Source organism: Baudoinia panamericana (genome assembly GCF_000338955.1).
Source record: "Baudoinia panamericana UAMH 10762 unplaced genomic scaffold BAUCOscaffold_1, whole genome shotgun sequence".
NCBI classification, from domain to species: domain Eukaryota; kingdom Fungi; phylum Ascomycota; class Dothideomycetes; order Mycosphaerellales; family Teratosphaeriaceae; genus Baudoinia; species Baudoinia panamericana.
This window is the reverse complement of record NW_006911257.1, coordinates 1,562,594-1,578,859: the sequence shown is the minus strand read 5'-3', so window position 1 is coordinate 1,578,859 and position 16,266 is coordinate 1,562,594. Positions and strand designations below refer to the sequence as shown.

At 55.0% G+C, this 16,266-nt stretch overlaps 8 protein-coding genes across 8 annotated transcripts; 4 read left to right on the top strand and 4 right to left on the bottom strand.

Annotated features, from left to right (window-relative positions):
• Positions 1 to 232: 232 nt before the first annotated feature.
• BAUCODRAFT_118813 (uncharacterized protein) lies at positions 233 to 2,947 on the bottom strand (the record flags this gene model as incomplete). Its single annotated transcript, XM_007674096.1, has 2 exons — positions 233 to 2,439; positions 2,725 to 2,947. 2 exons carry the CDS (start codon positions 2,945 to 2,947, stop codon positions 233 to 235), a joined length of 2,430 nt encoding a protein of 809 aa, XP_007672286.1.
• Positions 2,948 to 3,702: 755 nt separating this feature from the next.
• BAUCODRAFT_196134 (uncharacterized protein) lies at positions 3,703 to 4,607 on the top strand. The gene is made up of 4 exons (XM_007674095.1): positions 3,703 to 3,830; positions 4,002 to 4,272; positions 4,340 to 4,437; positions 4,490 to 4,607. Exons 1-3 carry the CDS (start codon positions 3,814 to 3,816, stop codon positions 4,367 to 4,369), a joined length of 318 nt encoding a protein of 105 aa, XP_007672285.1. The 5' UTR covers positions 3,703 to 3,813; the 3' UTR covers positions 4,370 to 4,437; positions 4,490 to 4,607.
• A 186-nt stretch (positions 4,608 to 4,793) lies between these two features.
• Positions 4,794 to 6,101, bottom strand: BAUCODRAFT_60817 (uncharacterized protein; the record flags this gene model as incomplete). The annotated part of the gene is made up of 2 exons (XM_007674094.1): positions 4,794 to 5,301; positions 5,419 to 6,101. 2 exons carry the CDS (start codon positions 6,099 to 6,101, stop codon positions 4,794 to 4,796), a joined length of 1,191 nt encoding a protein of 396 aa, XP_007672284.1.
• A 776-nt stretch (positions 6,102 to 6,877) lies between these two features.
• BAUCODRAFT_61447 (uncharacterized protein) lies at positions 6,878 to 8,917 on the bottom strand (the record flags this gene model as incomplete). Its single annotated transcript, XM_007674093.1, has 4 exons — positions 6,878 to 7,306; positions 7,358 to 7,794; positions 7,857 to 8,445; positions 8,507 to 8,917. The coding sequence occupies 4 exons, from the start codon at positions 8,915 to 8,917 to the stop codon at positions 6,878 to 6,880; spliced, it is 1,866 nt and encodes a 621-aa protein (XP_007672283.1).
• A 564-nt stretch (positions 8,918 to 9,481) lies between these two features.
• BAUCODRAFT_135834 (uncharacterized protein) lies at positions 9,482 to 11,516 on the bottom strand (the record flags this gene model as incomplete). The annotated part of the gene is made up of 3 exons (XM_007674092.1): positions 9,482 to 9,999; positions 10,057 to 10,640; positions 10,775 to 11,516. 3 exons carry the CDS (start codon positions 11,514 to 11,516, stop codon positions 9,610 to 9,612), a joined length of 1,716 nt encoding a protein of 571 aa, XP_007672282.1. The 3' UTR covers positions 9,482 to 9,609.
• Positions 11,517 to 11,720: 204 nt separating this feature from the next.
• BAUCODRAFT_29489 (uncharacterized protein) lies at positions 11,721 to 12,050 on the top strand (the record flags this gene model as incomplete). The annotated part of the gene is made up of 1 exon (XM_007674091.1): positions 11,721 to 12,050. A coding segment is annotated over exon 1 (188 nt), but the record flags the coding sequence as incomplete, so codon positions are not given.
• Positions 12,051 to 12,400: 350 nt separating this feature from the next.
• BAUCODRAFT_144667 (uncharacterized protein) lies at positions 12,401 to 12,892 on the top strand (the record flags this gene model as incomplete). The annotated part of the gene is made up of 2 exons (XM_007674090.1): positions 12,401 to 12,456; positions 12,508 to 12,892. 2 exons carry the CDS (start codon positions 12,401 to 12,403, stop codon positions 12,890 to 12,892), a joined length of 441 nt encoding a protein of 146 aa, XP_007672280.1.
• Positions 12,893 to 13,218: 326 nt separating this feature from the next.
• On the top strand, positions 13,219 to 16,194 carry BAUCODRAFT_62522 (uncharacterized protein; the record flags this gene model as incomplete). The annotated part of the gene is made up of 2 exons (XM_007674089.1): positions 13,219 to 13,687; positions 13,736 to 16,194. 2 exons carry the CDS (start codon positions 13,219 to 13,221, stop codon positions 16,192 to 16,194), a joined length of 2,928 nt encoding a protein of 975 aa, XP_007672279.1.
• Between the last annotated feature and the right edge of the window lie 72 nt (positions 16,195 to 16,266).

Here is a 16,266-nt window from a genome sequence, read left to right as displayed (position 1 = left end):
GGACGCGAGAACTCCCGGCAATATCTCGCAATGTCGCGTCTCCATTACGGCCAACGTCGATTGTCATGGCCTGCCGCATTCGACAGAAGGCGATATCGTCGATAAGACTGTGGCGAGAGATCACACTGGTGAAAGACGTAATCATGGCGAGACTCCCCGCGACTGCCGCGTATCCTCGAAAGACTACGGTTTCGGATCCAGATCAGGATGCCACCTTCCAGGACAGGTGCGCCTACCCACCCTTCCTTGCCTTCCGCGCAGCCCTCTTCCGTCCAATAATCTGATTCCGCTTCGCCGTCTTCGCATCGATCGGAACCTTCACTGCCTTCGTCTCGCCGCCTTGACGCGGCTTCCCGTCGGCACCATCACCTCTCTTCCGCTTCTTCGACTCAAAAGCCTTCTTCCCCGCCCTCGCCCTCGGCGCCTGCTCCGTCTCCGGTTCACCTTCGCCACCAGCAGCGGCCTCAGCTCCTGCCCCAGGCTTCCCAACGAACCCCCGCCTGGCCTTCCCCTCCTTCTCCTTCCTCCTTAACACAACCTGCGCATTCTCAATCGCAAACTCAACGATCAACCGCTTCTTGCGATCCTGCATCTCCTCCGCACTAGGCTTGAACTTGCTACTCTTCTTCTTCCTCTCGTTGTGCAGCACAGTATACCCAATCGCGTGGCCATTCAGCCATCGCAGACCCATAAGCGCAGAGCGATGCGTGTAGTACTCCACGAAGCCATAGCCTCGACTTCGTCCGGCGCCAGTTTCTTCCTGTACTTTGCTCCCACTCGAGCCTTCGAATACCACTTTGGCTTGCTTGACCAGCCCTTTACCCGCGCGTTTGCGGGCAGCCTCGGCGGCGATCATTTCGTCGCCACCACGCGCCAGCTCCTCCTTCGATAGCTTCTCACGCACGCCATTCTTGACGTCCGTCGCGAAACCCACAACAGCCTCTCGAGCTAGCGCTTTCAGTTCTTTACTGCCAATGCTGCGGGGCAGGTTGCGGAGACTGAGGCGCGTTAAGCTGAGATGGAGCGACGGGTTGCTTTCGATAAGAGTCTTGCGCTGCCGCGCACTGGCTTCTCGCATTGTCTTCTCCGACGGAGAAAGCTTCTCCCAAAGCTGCGACTTGTGCGAGATGGTGCCCTCCGCAAGTAGATACAGGCGGCGCTTGTCGTTGTCACGCTTGCCGCGATATACGGCTCCTTCCGTGGTGAGGCGGTTCGCTTCTGACTTGTCTACGGCTCGTGAGAGCTGGAGGACCCGTCCATCGAGGGTGTATTGGCCGGTAGGGTCTGCATCTGTATTTTGTAGTATTGAAGGTGCGTTCTGAGGGTCTCTGCCTTGCTTCGCCTTTTCTGCATCAGTGGGCATTGTGCGTCTTGGTGCGTTGCGCAGGCAGGCATCTGCGTCGCTTGTGTTGTAGAAGCACACGAAAGCTGTGCCCTTTGAACGTTCGGTGCCGGCGTCCATCACCACTCGAGCGTATCGTACGGCGCCAAAGCGGGTGAAGTGGTCTTCTAAGTCCTCGTCTGTGCAGATAAATGGCAGATTGCGGACGAAGAGGGTGGAAGACTTGTCCTCGGAGAAATTCTGGCTGCGCTTGACCGCATCATTAAGGTCGTCATCGTCTAGCTTGATGTCAACGTCGTCCTCGTCTTCATCCTCGTCCTCAATCTCGCCATCATCCTTCACACCATCCTCGTTCCTGACATCATGTTCATCTTCCTCGTCACCGTCAGCGTCACGTTCCTCACCACTAACGTCAGCCTCGCCGTCCTCATCCATCTCGCCTTCAGCGCCTCCACCCTCTTCACCTTGCTGCAGCCCCTGATACACGTCCTTCTCAACCGCCCAGTCGACGGCCAACGTCCTCCCATCAACTTCCATCCCATTCACGCCCTCCATAGCCTTCTCAGCATTCTTTCTCCCTCTCATCAACACGAAACCGAAGCCAGCCACCAGCCCTCCATTTCCCTTTCTCGGCACATACGCCTGCTTGATCTTCCCATAGCTCCTGAACAGCTTCTCGAGCTGATGCGAGCCCTTTATGCTCCACGGTAGGTTGCGCACAATGAGCTTCGTGGACTGCCTCACCACTTCCCTCTGCGCCTTACCTTTGACCGCTCCCTCACCAGCTTCGTCACGATGTCTTGGCTCGGCGATCTCGACGCGCAGCTTACGGTCCTGCAGCACACGCCCTTGGAACTCGTCCTTGGCTTTGGCGGCATCCTCGGCGTCGGCGAAGGTGACAAATCCGTAACCGCGGCACTGCTTCGTCTCACTGTCGATGACGGCGACGGCATGCTTGATGGGGTATGACTCGGAGAAGAGGTCGGATAGGGAATCGGTGGTGGTGTTAGGCGGCAGCGCGCGGACGAAGAGGGTGCGGCGTTGCTGTTCGCGCTTTTCTTTCGCTTCGCTAGTTTGAAGTATCGCCTCGACTGCGTCTGTATTGCTATCAGGAGGCTCGATAGCCACCGCCGCCCCGTCCGAAAGCTTCTGTCGCTTCGCTGCTGGCGCCATTGTGTTGTTGTCTGCGTTTATGCAATGTTCAAAGAAATGTGCCTCGAACTTTGCGACTTGCAGAAATTCTGAAGGTAAAGAGTAACTCCGCTTAAAGCCGACGCATGTACAGATCTCATAGCTGGCTTTGACCTGCAGTACAATGCGCCAGCACACTCAGGACATGAGTGATGGCCGCAGACGGGAAAGGACAGCAGAGTAAGGCGTACAGGATGAGGGCGAGTGGATGGGGGCTGACCTTGCATAGTTGACCTTGGCAGCCTCTCCGCCCAGCAATTGTCTCAAGTCAAGAAACAGCTCGATGACGAAGTCCAGCACTTGACCAGCTCTTACCAGAATCTGCGCGGCGCTCAGCAAAAGTTCCGCGACTGCGTTACGAGCATCCAAAATGGAGTAGCGGCAGGCGTAAAAGGTAAAGGACCGGTGGCGCATAGCATTCCCTGCTTCACAGCATCCCGTCGCTCACCAGTGTCTTATAGACAAGCCGCTTCTCGTCCCGCTTACATCCTCACTATACGTTCCAGGAAAGCTGGCAGACACTGAGCACGTTCTCGTTGATGTCGGGACCGGATTCTATGTCGAGAAGACTACGGATGCTGCGCAGAAGTTCTATAACGGCAAGATTGATGAGCTTGGCAAGAACATTAAAGATCTCGAAGAGATCGTGAATGGCAAGACGAATAATCTACGGGTGGTCGAGGAGGTATTGAGACAAAAAGTGCTCGCCGGCCAACAGGGAGGGCAAGGTGTTGGTGTGGCGACGTGAATATACCATCATACAGCGGCACCTGCAAACTTCCAGCAACCTATGTCGAGCAACTTCTGGACGACGTGGCTGATCATGGTGCGGTTGACCTGTCGGCGGTTGTTGCCCGCTTTGCCGCAGTCATCGAGAGCAACGCATCTCCCACATCCCGATGCGTGATCGGTTGGAATGCTTGCCTCGCTTGGCGCGGGATGGCATCTCTTTTGCCCTGTTTGAGCACGTTACTGGCTGCGCTGGCCTGAAGGAGTTGGACTACTGGAGACGAAAGGCTGACGCTGCCGTATGCCGCTCCTTGCTCGAATGCGCGCATGAACTGATTCTGAGAGATCGCAGTGGTGGATAGCTCACCTCGATCCGCGTACGCTCGATTCGAGACATGTCATGAAGGGCGGGACAAGATCTAGACGTAGCCATTGGCTTGCTGAGCGTTTGGCAGTATCGGAATGCCACTTTGTGGGTAGTATCAACATGGCGTATGGCGCGGTATAATCGACCTCCGCCCCCTTAGCTTACCACAGCTAGTAAGGTTGCCATGAGCGTCCGCTATCTGTAAGTGGTTCTTGCGAAGTTTGACATTCACATTCTTTCACGTGCCCACAGCCACAATTTCCTATTTCAGCATGGCAGGGCTTAGCGCATGTCACCGTGCATAAGCTCTGCCTTAAGCTTCCAGGAACACAAAGCATCAATGTCACTATACTGATCGCTCAGCTTTTATAGCAACCGGTACTGGAGTACAACCTTTGACCTTGTCGTATCGGCACACAAACTCGGAAGCAAAATGTCCGTCCAGAGCCCAAACTTCTCCACCCCACCCTCCGACAAGAACACTCCCACGCAAGACCGCGGCCTCTTCCACCACGAAGCCCAGAAACACGAGAGCCATCATTACCTGCGCATGTATGGCGGGAAGGTGTTGGATGCGGCTATGTGGGGGTTCGGTGCGACGTTAGGGGCGGATGTTGCGAATGAGGTTTTTGGGGATGCGAAGGTAGGAGTGCTCATGGAAGCGGGTAAGAAGCGGAAGGGAGGTGTATGCTGACGTGAGTGGTGTGTAGAACCAGATGCAGGAGTGGTGGCGGCATTGACGCCACGATGACGACTGGACGGAGCGAGTGTTGAGTGGCGGGCAATGTGCGAGACTGCACAACTGCGAGTAAGCGACTAGCATCTGAATCATTATGCGATCCAATGATTAAGCATGGAAGCGTCCAGCATAGCATTATGAGGCATGATAGATGGAGTTCACGACATACCAGCGGGCGACCAAACGTGATATATCGTCAACACTCACCACGCTGCATGTTCACCATGCGGAAAACTTCCAGCTGACATCTGCCATCCTCCGTTTTGACATGAGGTTGCATGACGTGTGATAGAGCTCTACCGGATCGTAATCGAGGAAGGAGCGAATCTGCCGTATTGAGTAACTCATGAGGTATCACTAAAAGAACTCATCTTTTACGCACGCCATATGCGCCAAGCATCAACATAACCACGAGAGCACGCTCCTCACCCAGCCCCACCCACACTCAACGCCGTCCCGCCGCCCTCACCGTTAGTGAGAGCGACGTCATGCCCGCGCCTCCGACTCGGTTTCCTCCTTGCCGTGACGTCCTGCTGCGGTAGACTCGCAAACATAGCATTCTGTGCCGTCCCACTCGGCGCTCCCTCTCCATCATTGACATCCATATCCTCCTCCTCCTCCTCGCCCTCATCCGCTTCGACGTTGTCGTCCGCCATTTCGGAATCAGCCAAGTCCGCCGCGTCCGGAGGTGCAAGACCCTCGGCTGCTGCATGTAGTGCTTGACTCTGTGTCCAGACTTTGCACTCGTCCAGCTCGGTGACATCTGTAGGTCGGCCTCGTAGCCACTTCATGCGCGGCCCGGTCTTCGCGAACTCCGAAACGCGGAAGCCGTATATTCGGGGTTCGTAGATGTTTCCTTGCCCTAAGCCGGGTGCGAGGTTTTTGGGCGCTATGCCGTTAATACTCTCTGGTTGAGGAGATTGGCCTGATACGCTGTTTGAGGTGCTTGCTATAGGTGGCGGTGGCGGAGGGACATGCGGTTGTTGTGAGGTTAAGGAGGACGAGAGCGAGGAGCGGGAGTCCTTTGCCGCCGCTGCTGCAGGTGATGACAGTGGGTCGGTGGTTTGCGCTGAACTTGACGGTTTCTGTCCGCCAACTTCCAGTTCTGGGAAGGTCATGAAGAACAGACAGCCAAACGTGGTGCCGAAGAAGGCGCCGTCGACGGTCTGAAACCGACTGTTAGGCGGCGTGTAGACGTCCAGACAGCTCGGGCAAAACAGCTTCACAGTTTCTTGGCCAGGTATGTCCGAGCATCCCACTGGTAAAACTTTGGCGCCGTGACAATACACACGCGGGCAGTGCCCGAAGTGGCCGAGCTCGTACTTTTCCGCCATCTGCTGTATGCCTTGTCGACTCGTAATAAAGCGCTGATGTATGAGGCCATATAGCATCTCCGCCGAGCTCTCAATCACACTCAAATCGCTTGCCATCCGCAGGTGCCGCCGTTCGGCTGCGTCTGCTCGGCGATAGCTTCGATCACCGTCTTGCTGCATATCATCGTCGTCTTCCTCTTCCTCTTCCTCTTCTTCCTCTTCGTCCTCAGTACCGTCCTCCGGCTCCACGTCCAGTATCATCTCCAGTGCCTCCTTGTACATCGGCACCTGGCTCTGTAGGCCAGTCAGGTTAAAGTCATCTTCTACGAAGTCCTCCGACACCTCCGCGAAATATTCGTGGCCGACCAAACTACAAAAGGCGCTGATCCAGCTCTCCGGCGTCTGTGAAGAGGACGACATCTCCGAGAGGCCGTCCGGCTGGAGCTCGTCAATTCGGCACGCCTTTTCGAAATTCGCTGAGAGGTCTCGGTCCGGCTGCAGGCTCGTGGAAGCCGAGCTTCCTGGCGCTGGTGGTATGTGTGCGGGCGGCGGCTCTGCGTGAGGCGCCAGCTTCTCGACTCACTGCGGCTGCGCTGCGGAGTGCGCAAGTGATGCCAATCCTCCCGGGGTCCAGTCCTGCTCCTTCCACGTTACGCCAGGCCAGTTGGTGAGGAAGCAACAGTAGTAGTCCCCCACAACCTCCAGCCAGGGCTTCCACTGTGCTGCGCGGTACTGTCTGCTACTGGGTGACAGCCCTTGTATCCCTAGTGTCCTATGCGTTGCGCTTGCTTCGGCGTTGTGAAGTGACCGAAACAGGCTTTCGTTGGATCGGTAAGCGAGCGTTGTGTCAGTCACAGCAAGTTCCCGCAGCGTGGAGGAGAGTGACTGTGCCCAACAGCGTCACTATACCGAACAGAGGCGTAGTAACTAGTTCTTGCGCTCAGACAAAGTTGATAAATTGAGGTGTAGTATGCCCCTCCATGTTGATAGGCTTTCTGTATAGCATTGTGGGGCTCTGCAAGCCGGTGCCGCTACAGCTAAGCGTTCATGGCGACATGGCTTCCTAGCCTCAGGACATCAATCGTGTCACGATCAGTTTGGGCGCACCGGAGCGATGCGATGCGATTATCACGTCATGATAGCAGGAAATGCACGCTTTACACAAGCCACTCCGTCAAGTTTGGCTCCAAAGCAACTTATGTAGTGAGTGAGAAAGGCGCTACGTTAGGATCCAGCGCTTGCCAAATGAACGGCATACCTTGACTTAACCCATCCGATCCAAATGTCCTCCCACTGACCTGCGAGCTGAAAGCTTGCATACTGCTCATGAAGGCCGAGGCTGCGGACCGTGTCTGCGCGTTCATCTTGCCAAGCATTGCCTGATCGTCGAACATATGCATGAGCGTGCGATTCGTGCCCACGAACTGCGGCCGAGCGAACAGCGCGGTAAGCGTCAGTTGCTCGAGAACCTTGTCGAAGGGCGGTAGGAAATCGACGACGCTCGTGTTGCCCTTGATCGTTGGAAGGGGCGCGTAGAGCGCGGTGGGATGGAAAGGTAAGGTGGAGGAGAGGCTGAGGAGTTCGTTGGTATTGACCGTGTGATGGGAGATGGAGACAAGGTGGGCCTGTGAGAGTCGTCAGACGTTGTTAACGCAGTCATATGCTCGCTTACTTACGAAATGTGTGAGGGTGGCGATGAGCGTGCTCCGCGAAGAGATTGATGTGGGAAAGTCTATGGCTTCCGCCGGTCCATTCGCCTCCTTCGCCCATGCCTGCAACTCGCTGTCTGCGTCAACAGCAGAATCCGACGAGTAATACGATTGCACAAAGGACGTCATGAACGTGTTGATGGCGTTCCAGATCACGGTGCCGTCCTCGTAGAACGGAAAATGCGAAAGCGCCGGACCGTAAGTGCAATTAATCAAGCCACGGCGCTGAAGGTCGGTCTGGAAGTAGTTGTCCACGAAGCGACCGCTGCCCTTGTTCTGGTAGTAGTCTGTACTATAATCCTGCGCTGCTTGACCAGTGTAAGCGAAGGTGAGATCGACCGCCGCGCCTGGGTCGAACAGGACGGTTTGCGCAAGCGGCTGGACCGCGAACACTTCGAACATGACTGCAGACGACCATCATTAGAAAGTCACTCCATCAGTCATATTATGATGTTTGGATGCTTACGCCTATTCAACATAGCCTGCACCGGATGCTCCTCACTCAACGTCCGGATCGCGGCCATATATGCGATCTGCACGACTTCATGAGTCGCCGCTAGGTGATTCCACTGCGCAAACCAGAAGTCATTGACATTGAAGACGATCTTGGCTAAGATCCAGTCGGCCGCATCGTCTGCCGGCGTGTAGATGAGGTTGGCGCCGTAGTTCGACCTGATGGCCAATGGCAAGAACTTGGCGGAAGAGGGATCAATGTAGAAGTAGGCATCGCAAGCGGCTGCATATCGATCTGTACGCGTAAGCTCGCCCTGGTCACGGTAGTCCGCGTAGAAGAGACGGCCAGCTTGAAACAATTGATTCAGGGTCCGCCCGGTGAGGTTCTGCGCTATGTTGTCCGCAATGGTAAATGCTAAGGTGTCGCTGGTAGGGTTTAGCCTTCGGACTTGGTAAGGTGAGTTTGACAGCCTTTCCATCGAGAAGAACAAGTCCTCGGTGTAGTTCGTCTCTGCTCCTGGAGCGGGTCCGGAAGGCAGTTGGTTCCTACATTCGTTCGAATAGAGCTTGGTGTAATCCGCAACCGTCTCCAAATCGTTATACTGTACAAAGATGGTGAGTGGTGAGCATTTCTGCCATACCTCGCTACCGTCGTACACATACTTTGCTATAGTCCGCAGTCGCTTGTGTATCATCTAGCAGCGTCCCCGCTAGCACGGGTGGGAACTCGGTCGCCTCAATGTACGCTACGTCTGCCGCAACCTTCTCAAACCCAAGTACACCAGTTGGAAAGTACGGTCCACCCGCCAGCGGAGTTCCATACAAAAAGGTCAGCCGCTTTGCGAGAATACCCGTACTTCGAAGCAGCGGATTCGGTGATTTGGGGGTAGTATAGTAGTTGCCAGTCACCGTCAGGTCGGGAACGGTCCCACTGCTGCTAGGCAGTGGGTTGCTGACGGACTTCCACAGGCTGACTATGCTCTGGGCTCCGGTTCCTGCGGTGCTGGCGATGGATTGTCTCGGCAAGACGGCGGCACCGTCACAGCCAAGTGTTAAAGTGAGCACCAGGCACATCAGGCCCACCGGCGCTATACCCATGCCCATGAGAATATACCCTCGCGCACCCTACGAATGAGTGTCCAGGCGGAAATGAAAGATAAGATCAGAACAAACCACAGGAATCTACACTCAACGTACACCACTCACGGCATCCTTCTTGTTGGCCGTTCGGCCTGCCGCACGCAGAGCCGTACATGGCAGACAATGACATTGGGCGGTTTTGCAGGAGGTGGGACCGGAACGAGGCAGCCGAGAGAAAGTGGCTTGTAAGTAGAGACCGCAATGAGTGTAAATATGTGGGGCTTTGCTTCTACGCGTGGTAAAGCGCGCTGTCGATCACATTGAAGCGCAACGGCGGGTTCTGCAGGGTGAAACAATGTCTAAGGGGTTATGCTTTGGCTTCTTATCGATTGCTGATACACTGGCATAGAAGAGCGGGTTAACATACGTCCATTGCAAGAGCACAGAGGCCTTCAGGAGGAGAAACTGGTATAGAGATTTTATGTTATTGTGTCGAGGCGGACCATTGGAAGCAACGAAGGAAAAAGCAATGTGATTAGTCATCCGTTTCAGACAACGGCCGGCCCATACTACATTATCACACCATTCTGCGACTTTGTGAACGTTCGGCTCATGTATGTCATGACCGAAGCAACGCATCCGTGAGCTTGCTCACACCTGCCAGTGCGCCATCTCCAGAATCCGCTTTAGAACCATTTACGCTGCTTGCGAGGTCCAACCGTGCCCGGCATCGCAAGCAGACTGATATCATACGGCGAGGCCAGCACGCCCAGTATCTTGCTCCAGCGTATATGATGGCGATATCCCTTGACGCATCTGCCATCCACAACCAGGTGACCCAGCACTTCGAACATTACGCCAGGCTTTCGCAGCATGGCCTCGACCATCTGGTTAGCCTCTGCGTAAGTCGTGACCACACGGTGTATGACGGGCTCGTTCTGCATGAGCTCCGAAGCCATCCACATTGCCGTCACACGGCCGAAGATGCCAGCCACGAGGGTCAGACTGGCCACTGCGACGGCGACGAGGATGGTAACGAAAGCGCACGAAGCGAACATCGCTGTGCCGACTGTAAACTGTTCATTCGCGAAGACTTAGCATAGCTCGACTGAACGAAGGGGTGCTGTACTTGCCACTCCGATACTCAAGAACTTGCTGAAGACTCTCAAGGTGGCATGGGCGTTCGAGATGCCATGGATACTGATGATGACATAGAAAGGCGTGCTCTGAGCTGCCCAAGGTTCATTTGGGTCCATAATGACTCGTCCATAGGTATTGTAGCCTTTCACGAAGCCAGCTAAGGTGTCGACATGCGTCGAATGGGCTGTCTGCGGTAGTGGCTGGTAGTTACCACCTGGGACCTGACCCAGGTTGATGCTGTGGAGTGACGTGGTGGAAGGTGTAAGAGGAACCGTGCTGATAGTCGTGGCAGTGGAAATCTTGGCGGCGGCCTTATTCGCAACAAGGGTCGGTGTGGCACCGTTCGGATCGGGCAAGGGCTTGTTCAGACCAGCTTGAGCATTGGAATCCGGTAGCTTTTCATCAAGCGCGTGCTCAGATATGACCCATGGTGCATCATCACTAATGCGGATCTTGGGAGCCCGAGACACGCGGATGGTGTATTGTCGTGTAAAGGGTACGCCTGCGAGATTGTCCAGCAGCGATGAGCAAGCGGCGAAGAAATACCAGAAGAGCATCCACGGCTTCATCTGCTCTACTGTAAGCAAGGTAATGATGATGAAACCGAATCAGCTTGGCTCACAGTACACCACCAGACAATGATTGCACCGCCCTGGATGAAGCCAGCAGCGCCAAGGATGCAGGCTAGCCAGAGAAGCTGGAGCACGCAACCGATCGTGATTATCGTGCCCTTCCGCGATCCGGTGAAGTCCACGCTTTTCGCATGAACTTGTTCAGCAAACTCTTGGGCTTGGGTCAAGCCCTTGGTCTTCGAGGCGCTACTCGGATGCACTGGCTGCTCCTTCGCGATCGAACCGACCATGCCGGCATACGCGAACGAGTCTACGCGCTCGTATTGGTTCACCTCCATTGGAACGATGTTACCGCCTAAAGAGAGGACCATAGACAAGACACCGGCAAGTGGCATGAGCTTATAGAGCACCCAGAGTTCCTTCGTCGGTGCCCCAATAAGGGCGCCGGCAGTTGGCAGAAGCGTGAGCAACGTCGTGGCACCCGCAGCGCTGGCTTGATACGCTGAACCAAGACCACTTAGCGCAATGGACAGGTTACCAATGCACCATTCGGCGTTGTCGTATTTTCGTATCTGAGAAGAACGTTGGACCCACGCCGTCCAGTTGTTGCTCTTTCCGGAAGAATGCAGGCTTTGTACGTCTGCACGGACTTTAAACCCATCCACATCGTCGCCTACTTGGGCGGCGGTGAAGCCGTAGTAACTAGGGTTGCTGGTATTCAACTCGTAGTAGCCGGTGGGCTGTTGGGCAGCTGCAACGGGGAAACCGAGAATAACGGCGGCGACGGGGAAGAAGACAGAGTTGGCTATAGCAATACCACGACGCTGCGCATCTTCTAGAATGCGGAAGATACCAATCCCGAAGAAGTTGTTTGGTGCCATCGTGTGGAAGGGAGGATGGAGGGTTAGTGGTTTGTAACGTAGTAGGGAACAATGCCACTTGCAAGATGCGAGATGCCGCAGAGCCTAAGAAGGCTTGCGACGTGCAAGTGTATCCGCTTCGTGCGAATGGCAAGGCTCTGCACACCCTGTCTCCCGGCGCTGCGATAGTGTGCACAATCAACTGGATGTTACCTACCCATGGTGGAAGGCATCCATGTTCAGTGTACACGATACGAGACCTACCCGTGCGTTAAGAAACATGTTGTCGCTTGGCGAGAAGCGTGTGAGATTCGAGCGCATGCACTGGACAGTTGAGAAATGCGTGCTTAGATGTGCACCTCAGCTGAGGTATATCCAGTTAATTCGAGCCACCGTTCACAGACTGGCGAGAACGTGGAATAAATGATGCGGGTTATTGGACAAGATGCAGAGGAGGGAGGTGCGGGAAAGGCTGTGAAGGACGAGGCTGCGTGGGTTGCATTGCGAGGATTGTGTTCTCAACCAACCTGGGAAAGGCTAAACAGCACCAGGGGCACGGCACCGGCATGGGCGTAGAGTTGATGTTGTAGAGTAGACATCGCCATTCCACGCGAATGTATAAGGTACGGTTGGTAGAGCAGAATGCAGGCTCGTGTGGCTCATTCGAGACTGAGGCGCGTGCAAAGTCGTAAGGATAATCATCGTCCAGAGAGAAGGATGTTGGCATGTGGTCAGTCTTAGCGGGGATAAGTGCGAGAGCAAGAGTAACCGAACCTTCGGAAGGTCATGTGATGACAAGCCCCATCATTGGACTGCGCAATTGCTGAGACTGTGCTTCCACGCTCGAACCTCCAACCATTCGTAGCCAAACACCAGAGGTTTGGGGAGCTCCAGTGCCTGTTAAGATGGCGATTGCGTCAATCGCACTGAACGTCATAGGCGTTATCTTCCTCTCGCATGCGTATGTCTTGCTCAGAATTTTAACCCTGCATGGCGCTGACAGTATCTTTAGCGTGTATAGTGCCTACGAGCACTCATTGTTGCCTTCAACATCAGCATCACCATCATCTGGATCTTACCTACTCTCAGTACTTGATCCGAAAGTCAATCTCCCCGTTGACATCACCATTGAGACGCTCGTGTCCGTCGTGCTCCTATGCGCTGGCGTAGTTCTAAGTAGCGCAAATCTGAAGCCTATACAATGGAACGTTTGGGCAGGCAATCTGGAACGAAGCAAGGATGCTCGCGCCACCAAAGAGGTTGGCGTTGGCGGCGGTAATCCATATGCCGCGCTAGAGGAGAGGTCTGGCTTTCTGGACATTCGAGGTGAGATGAAGGGTTTTGCGGAGTGGAAGAACAAAGGCGGCGAAGGCAGAATAGAGGGCAAGAAGGCGTGAGACTTGCTATTTACATTGGTCGATGCCTAAAAAAAGTACAGTCTGCGCCTACATAATTTCTGCACGTCAAATGCCTTCCGAACTCCTCATACTATAGCCTGCGCCTATCAGTTACGCGCGAGCAGGACATTGTCACAGCTGAGGCTTGCAATTTGGACGACGAGCAACGAGGTGCGCTGAGCAGCACGTTATCGTGACGTGCATATCGCACCTGCCTCTCGCGGACGCGGCCAACAACCTCACCTCATGCAGTATCGGTGTCGACAACACCTCCACGCCTTCGCACGACCTTCTATATACTAATGTTCTGACGCACCACGCCATAGATGGCTCCCTCAAACTCAAGCCAGAAGCGTCGATACAGCGGGCAGACTGCTTCATCGCGCACCGCTCGTAGCCGGGCAAGCTCATGTTCTAAGTCCAGGCAGTCTTCGTTCCGCTCCGGAGCACAGTATACAATCACATCTCATCGCTCAGCCGCAGGACAGGCCCAGAAAACTGACCGTGGTCGAGCAAATACTCATCGCTCATCGGCACACTCTGAGCGTTCTGCAACCACGAATACCAGCCACAGCAGGTCTGCCTACTGCGAAGACAGTCCAACCGTGGCGACAGTCGAGCGGTCGCACCATGAATATGACCACGATTTCGACACTGAGACCCTTGACGAGGTCGTCATGGCCGTTGACCTCAGCGAGCGAGGGACGGTAGGATGTGCCTACTACGTCGCACGTCAGGAAAAGCTGTACTTCATGGAGGACGTACAGCTCGGTGGTCCTGATATCGTCGACCAATGTAAGCATGAGCACTCTCTTATTCTGCAGTTGCTGACGCTAGTCGTAGTGAAAGTCTTTGTTGATCCAACCATTGTTCTCGTCTCAACCAAATGCAATGATGAAGTGATGAACCGTCTTGACCCAGAGATGCGTGATGCTCGAGTATCTGAGGATGGTAGAAGCGGCGACCAAACCCGGCTGCCTTACCTGCTTGAGTGTCGACCAAATGCCGAGTTTGCCTACGAGGCTGCCCGTACCAAGCTGGCCAATCTGCGCGTCGGCCAACGAAACGGTCCGCGTGTTACGTTTGTCGTACCCGGCGATGTCATGTCCGGGCCGGAAGACTTCAATCTGCCGGATGTTGACTATGGAGGCCGCCAAGGCCAATTACTGCGTCTGGCCGGCTGGGTCAACGTAGAAAGTCGAATCACGGTTGGTTGCGCTGGCGCTGTACTCTCCTATCTACAACGCAGGCGCGTGACTGCATACCTTCCAGGAGACGAGGCGTCAGAAGGCATGTTTCGGGTGGCCACCATTGAGATGTTTAGCTTGAGCGGCACCATGTTCATAAACGCGGACACGCTTCTCTCGCTGCAGATCACGTCGACTGAATCCCATCCAAGTGCGCAGTACCAAAGCTCGTCACGCACTGGCCGAAGCAGCGGCGCCAAGGAAGGCTTCTCTGTATACGGGCTCTTTCACAATGAAGCCAAAACTGCACAAGGTCGTGCCCTGCTGCGGCAATACTTTCTCCGCCCAAGCCTTAACCTCGCTGTCATCAATGAGCGCCTAGACACCATCAGTGTCCTGCTTCGACCCGAGAACGCGCCATCTATGAACACGCTCAGAGAGTGCTTGAGCAAGATCAAGAATATGCGTCTGGTGACGATCAATCTGCACAAAGGCACCAGTCGCGGCCTCGACAGAAATCGCAGCGTTTCTAACTCGGTGTGGCCCAGCATTCGCCACTTCTCCTTCTATACTCTTCAGGTATTGGATGCTCTGGTCGAGCTGCAAGGCAGTCAGCGATTGGCCATCCGTGTCAGGATCGAAGAGATGTTCGACAGGAGGCAGCTTGCAATACTCGGTAAGATGATCAATGACGTGATCGACATTGAGGCCTCCAGAGAGCAGAACCGGACCGTTGTACGGCCTGGCATTGACGCAGACCTAGACGAAGCGAAGCGTACTTATGATGGCATTGAGGATCTGCTATCGAGGGTGGCGCTTGTCGTTGCTGAGCAAGTACCGGCGGAGCTTGACTCCAAGGTCAATGTCATCTTCTTTCCGCAAATTGGCTTCCTCATTTCACTACGTCTCGCACAAGAGACCGGACGAGGTGTCTGGGAAGGCACCGAAGAGGAGCCATGGGAGAGGATGTTCACCACCGAAGAGAATGCGTACTACAAGAATGCAAACATGACAGAGATGGATCAGTATTTCGGCGACATCTACGGCCGAATTTGCGACAAACAAATCGAGATCGTACAGCGGCTAGGCGAGCAAGTACTGGAATATGAGGAATTGCTCAACGATGCGTCAGACATTTGCGGAGAGCTGGACGCCCTTGTCGCCCTTGCGAGAGGTGCGGCACTGCACAATCTGGTCAAGCCTCGCGTAACTGACGAGAACATTGTGAAGATCAAAGGCGGACGTCATCCTCTGCAGGAACTGACGGTGCCTTCGTATGTGCCGAATGATACTTACATCGTTGGCGGTGGGATTGACAATGAAGATGCTGCGGCCTGTCATGATCCCGGTTTGCAAAATGCCGCGGCCGCCAGCTCGCAAACTGCGCCTCGCCAGCGCGCCGAAGGCCCCAGCATGGTCCTCATGACGGGACCGAACTACTCCGGCAAGAGCGTGTACCTCAAGCAAGTGGCCATCATCGTCTACATGGCACACATCGGCAGCTTTGTGCCTGCCGAAGCAGCCAAAATCGGTCTCACAGACAAGATACTTACGCGCATCTCTACTCGCGAAAGCGTGTCCCGCATCCAGAGCGCCTTCATGATCGACTTACAACAGATCTCCGTCGCCCTCAGCCTAGCCACCCGCCGCAGCCTGCTCGTTATTGACGAGTTCGGCAAAGGCACCGAGAGCTACGACGGCGCCGGTCTCGCAGCGGGCGTCTTTGAACACCTCCTCCAGCGAGGCGCCGAGTGCCCGAAGGTGTTGGGTGCGACGCACTTCCACGAAATCTTTGAAGCCGGCTTTCTGCCTGAGCGTCCACAGCTGGCTTTTGCGCATATGGAAGTCCGCGCCGATGACCAGGCTTCTGCCGTTGAAGAGCAGATTACCTATCTGTACAACTACAAGCAAGGCCGCAGCAGCTCGAGCTTCGGCACGTGCTGTGCGGCCATGAACGGCATTGATCCGAAGATCGTGCAGAGAGCGGATGAGATGAATATTCTGGCCGCGAAGGGTGAAGATTTAGTTGCGGTGTGCGCAGAGATGCCGGATGAAGAGCTTGCAGAGCTGGAAGAGGCAGTGAGTCTCATCTCAACCTCGTACATTGCTAGGTAGTCTGTTACTGATTTTATGTAGGAACTCACCGCTCGCGACTTCCTCGCTGATGACCTTGACGGCGAGCCGCGG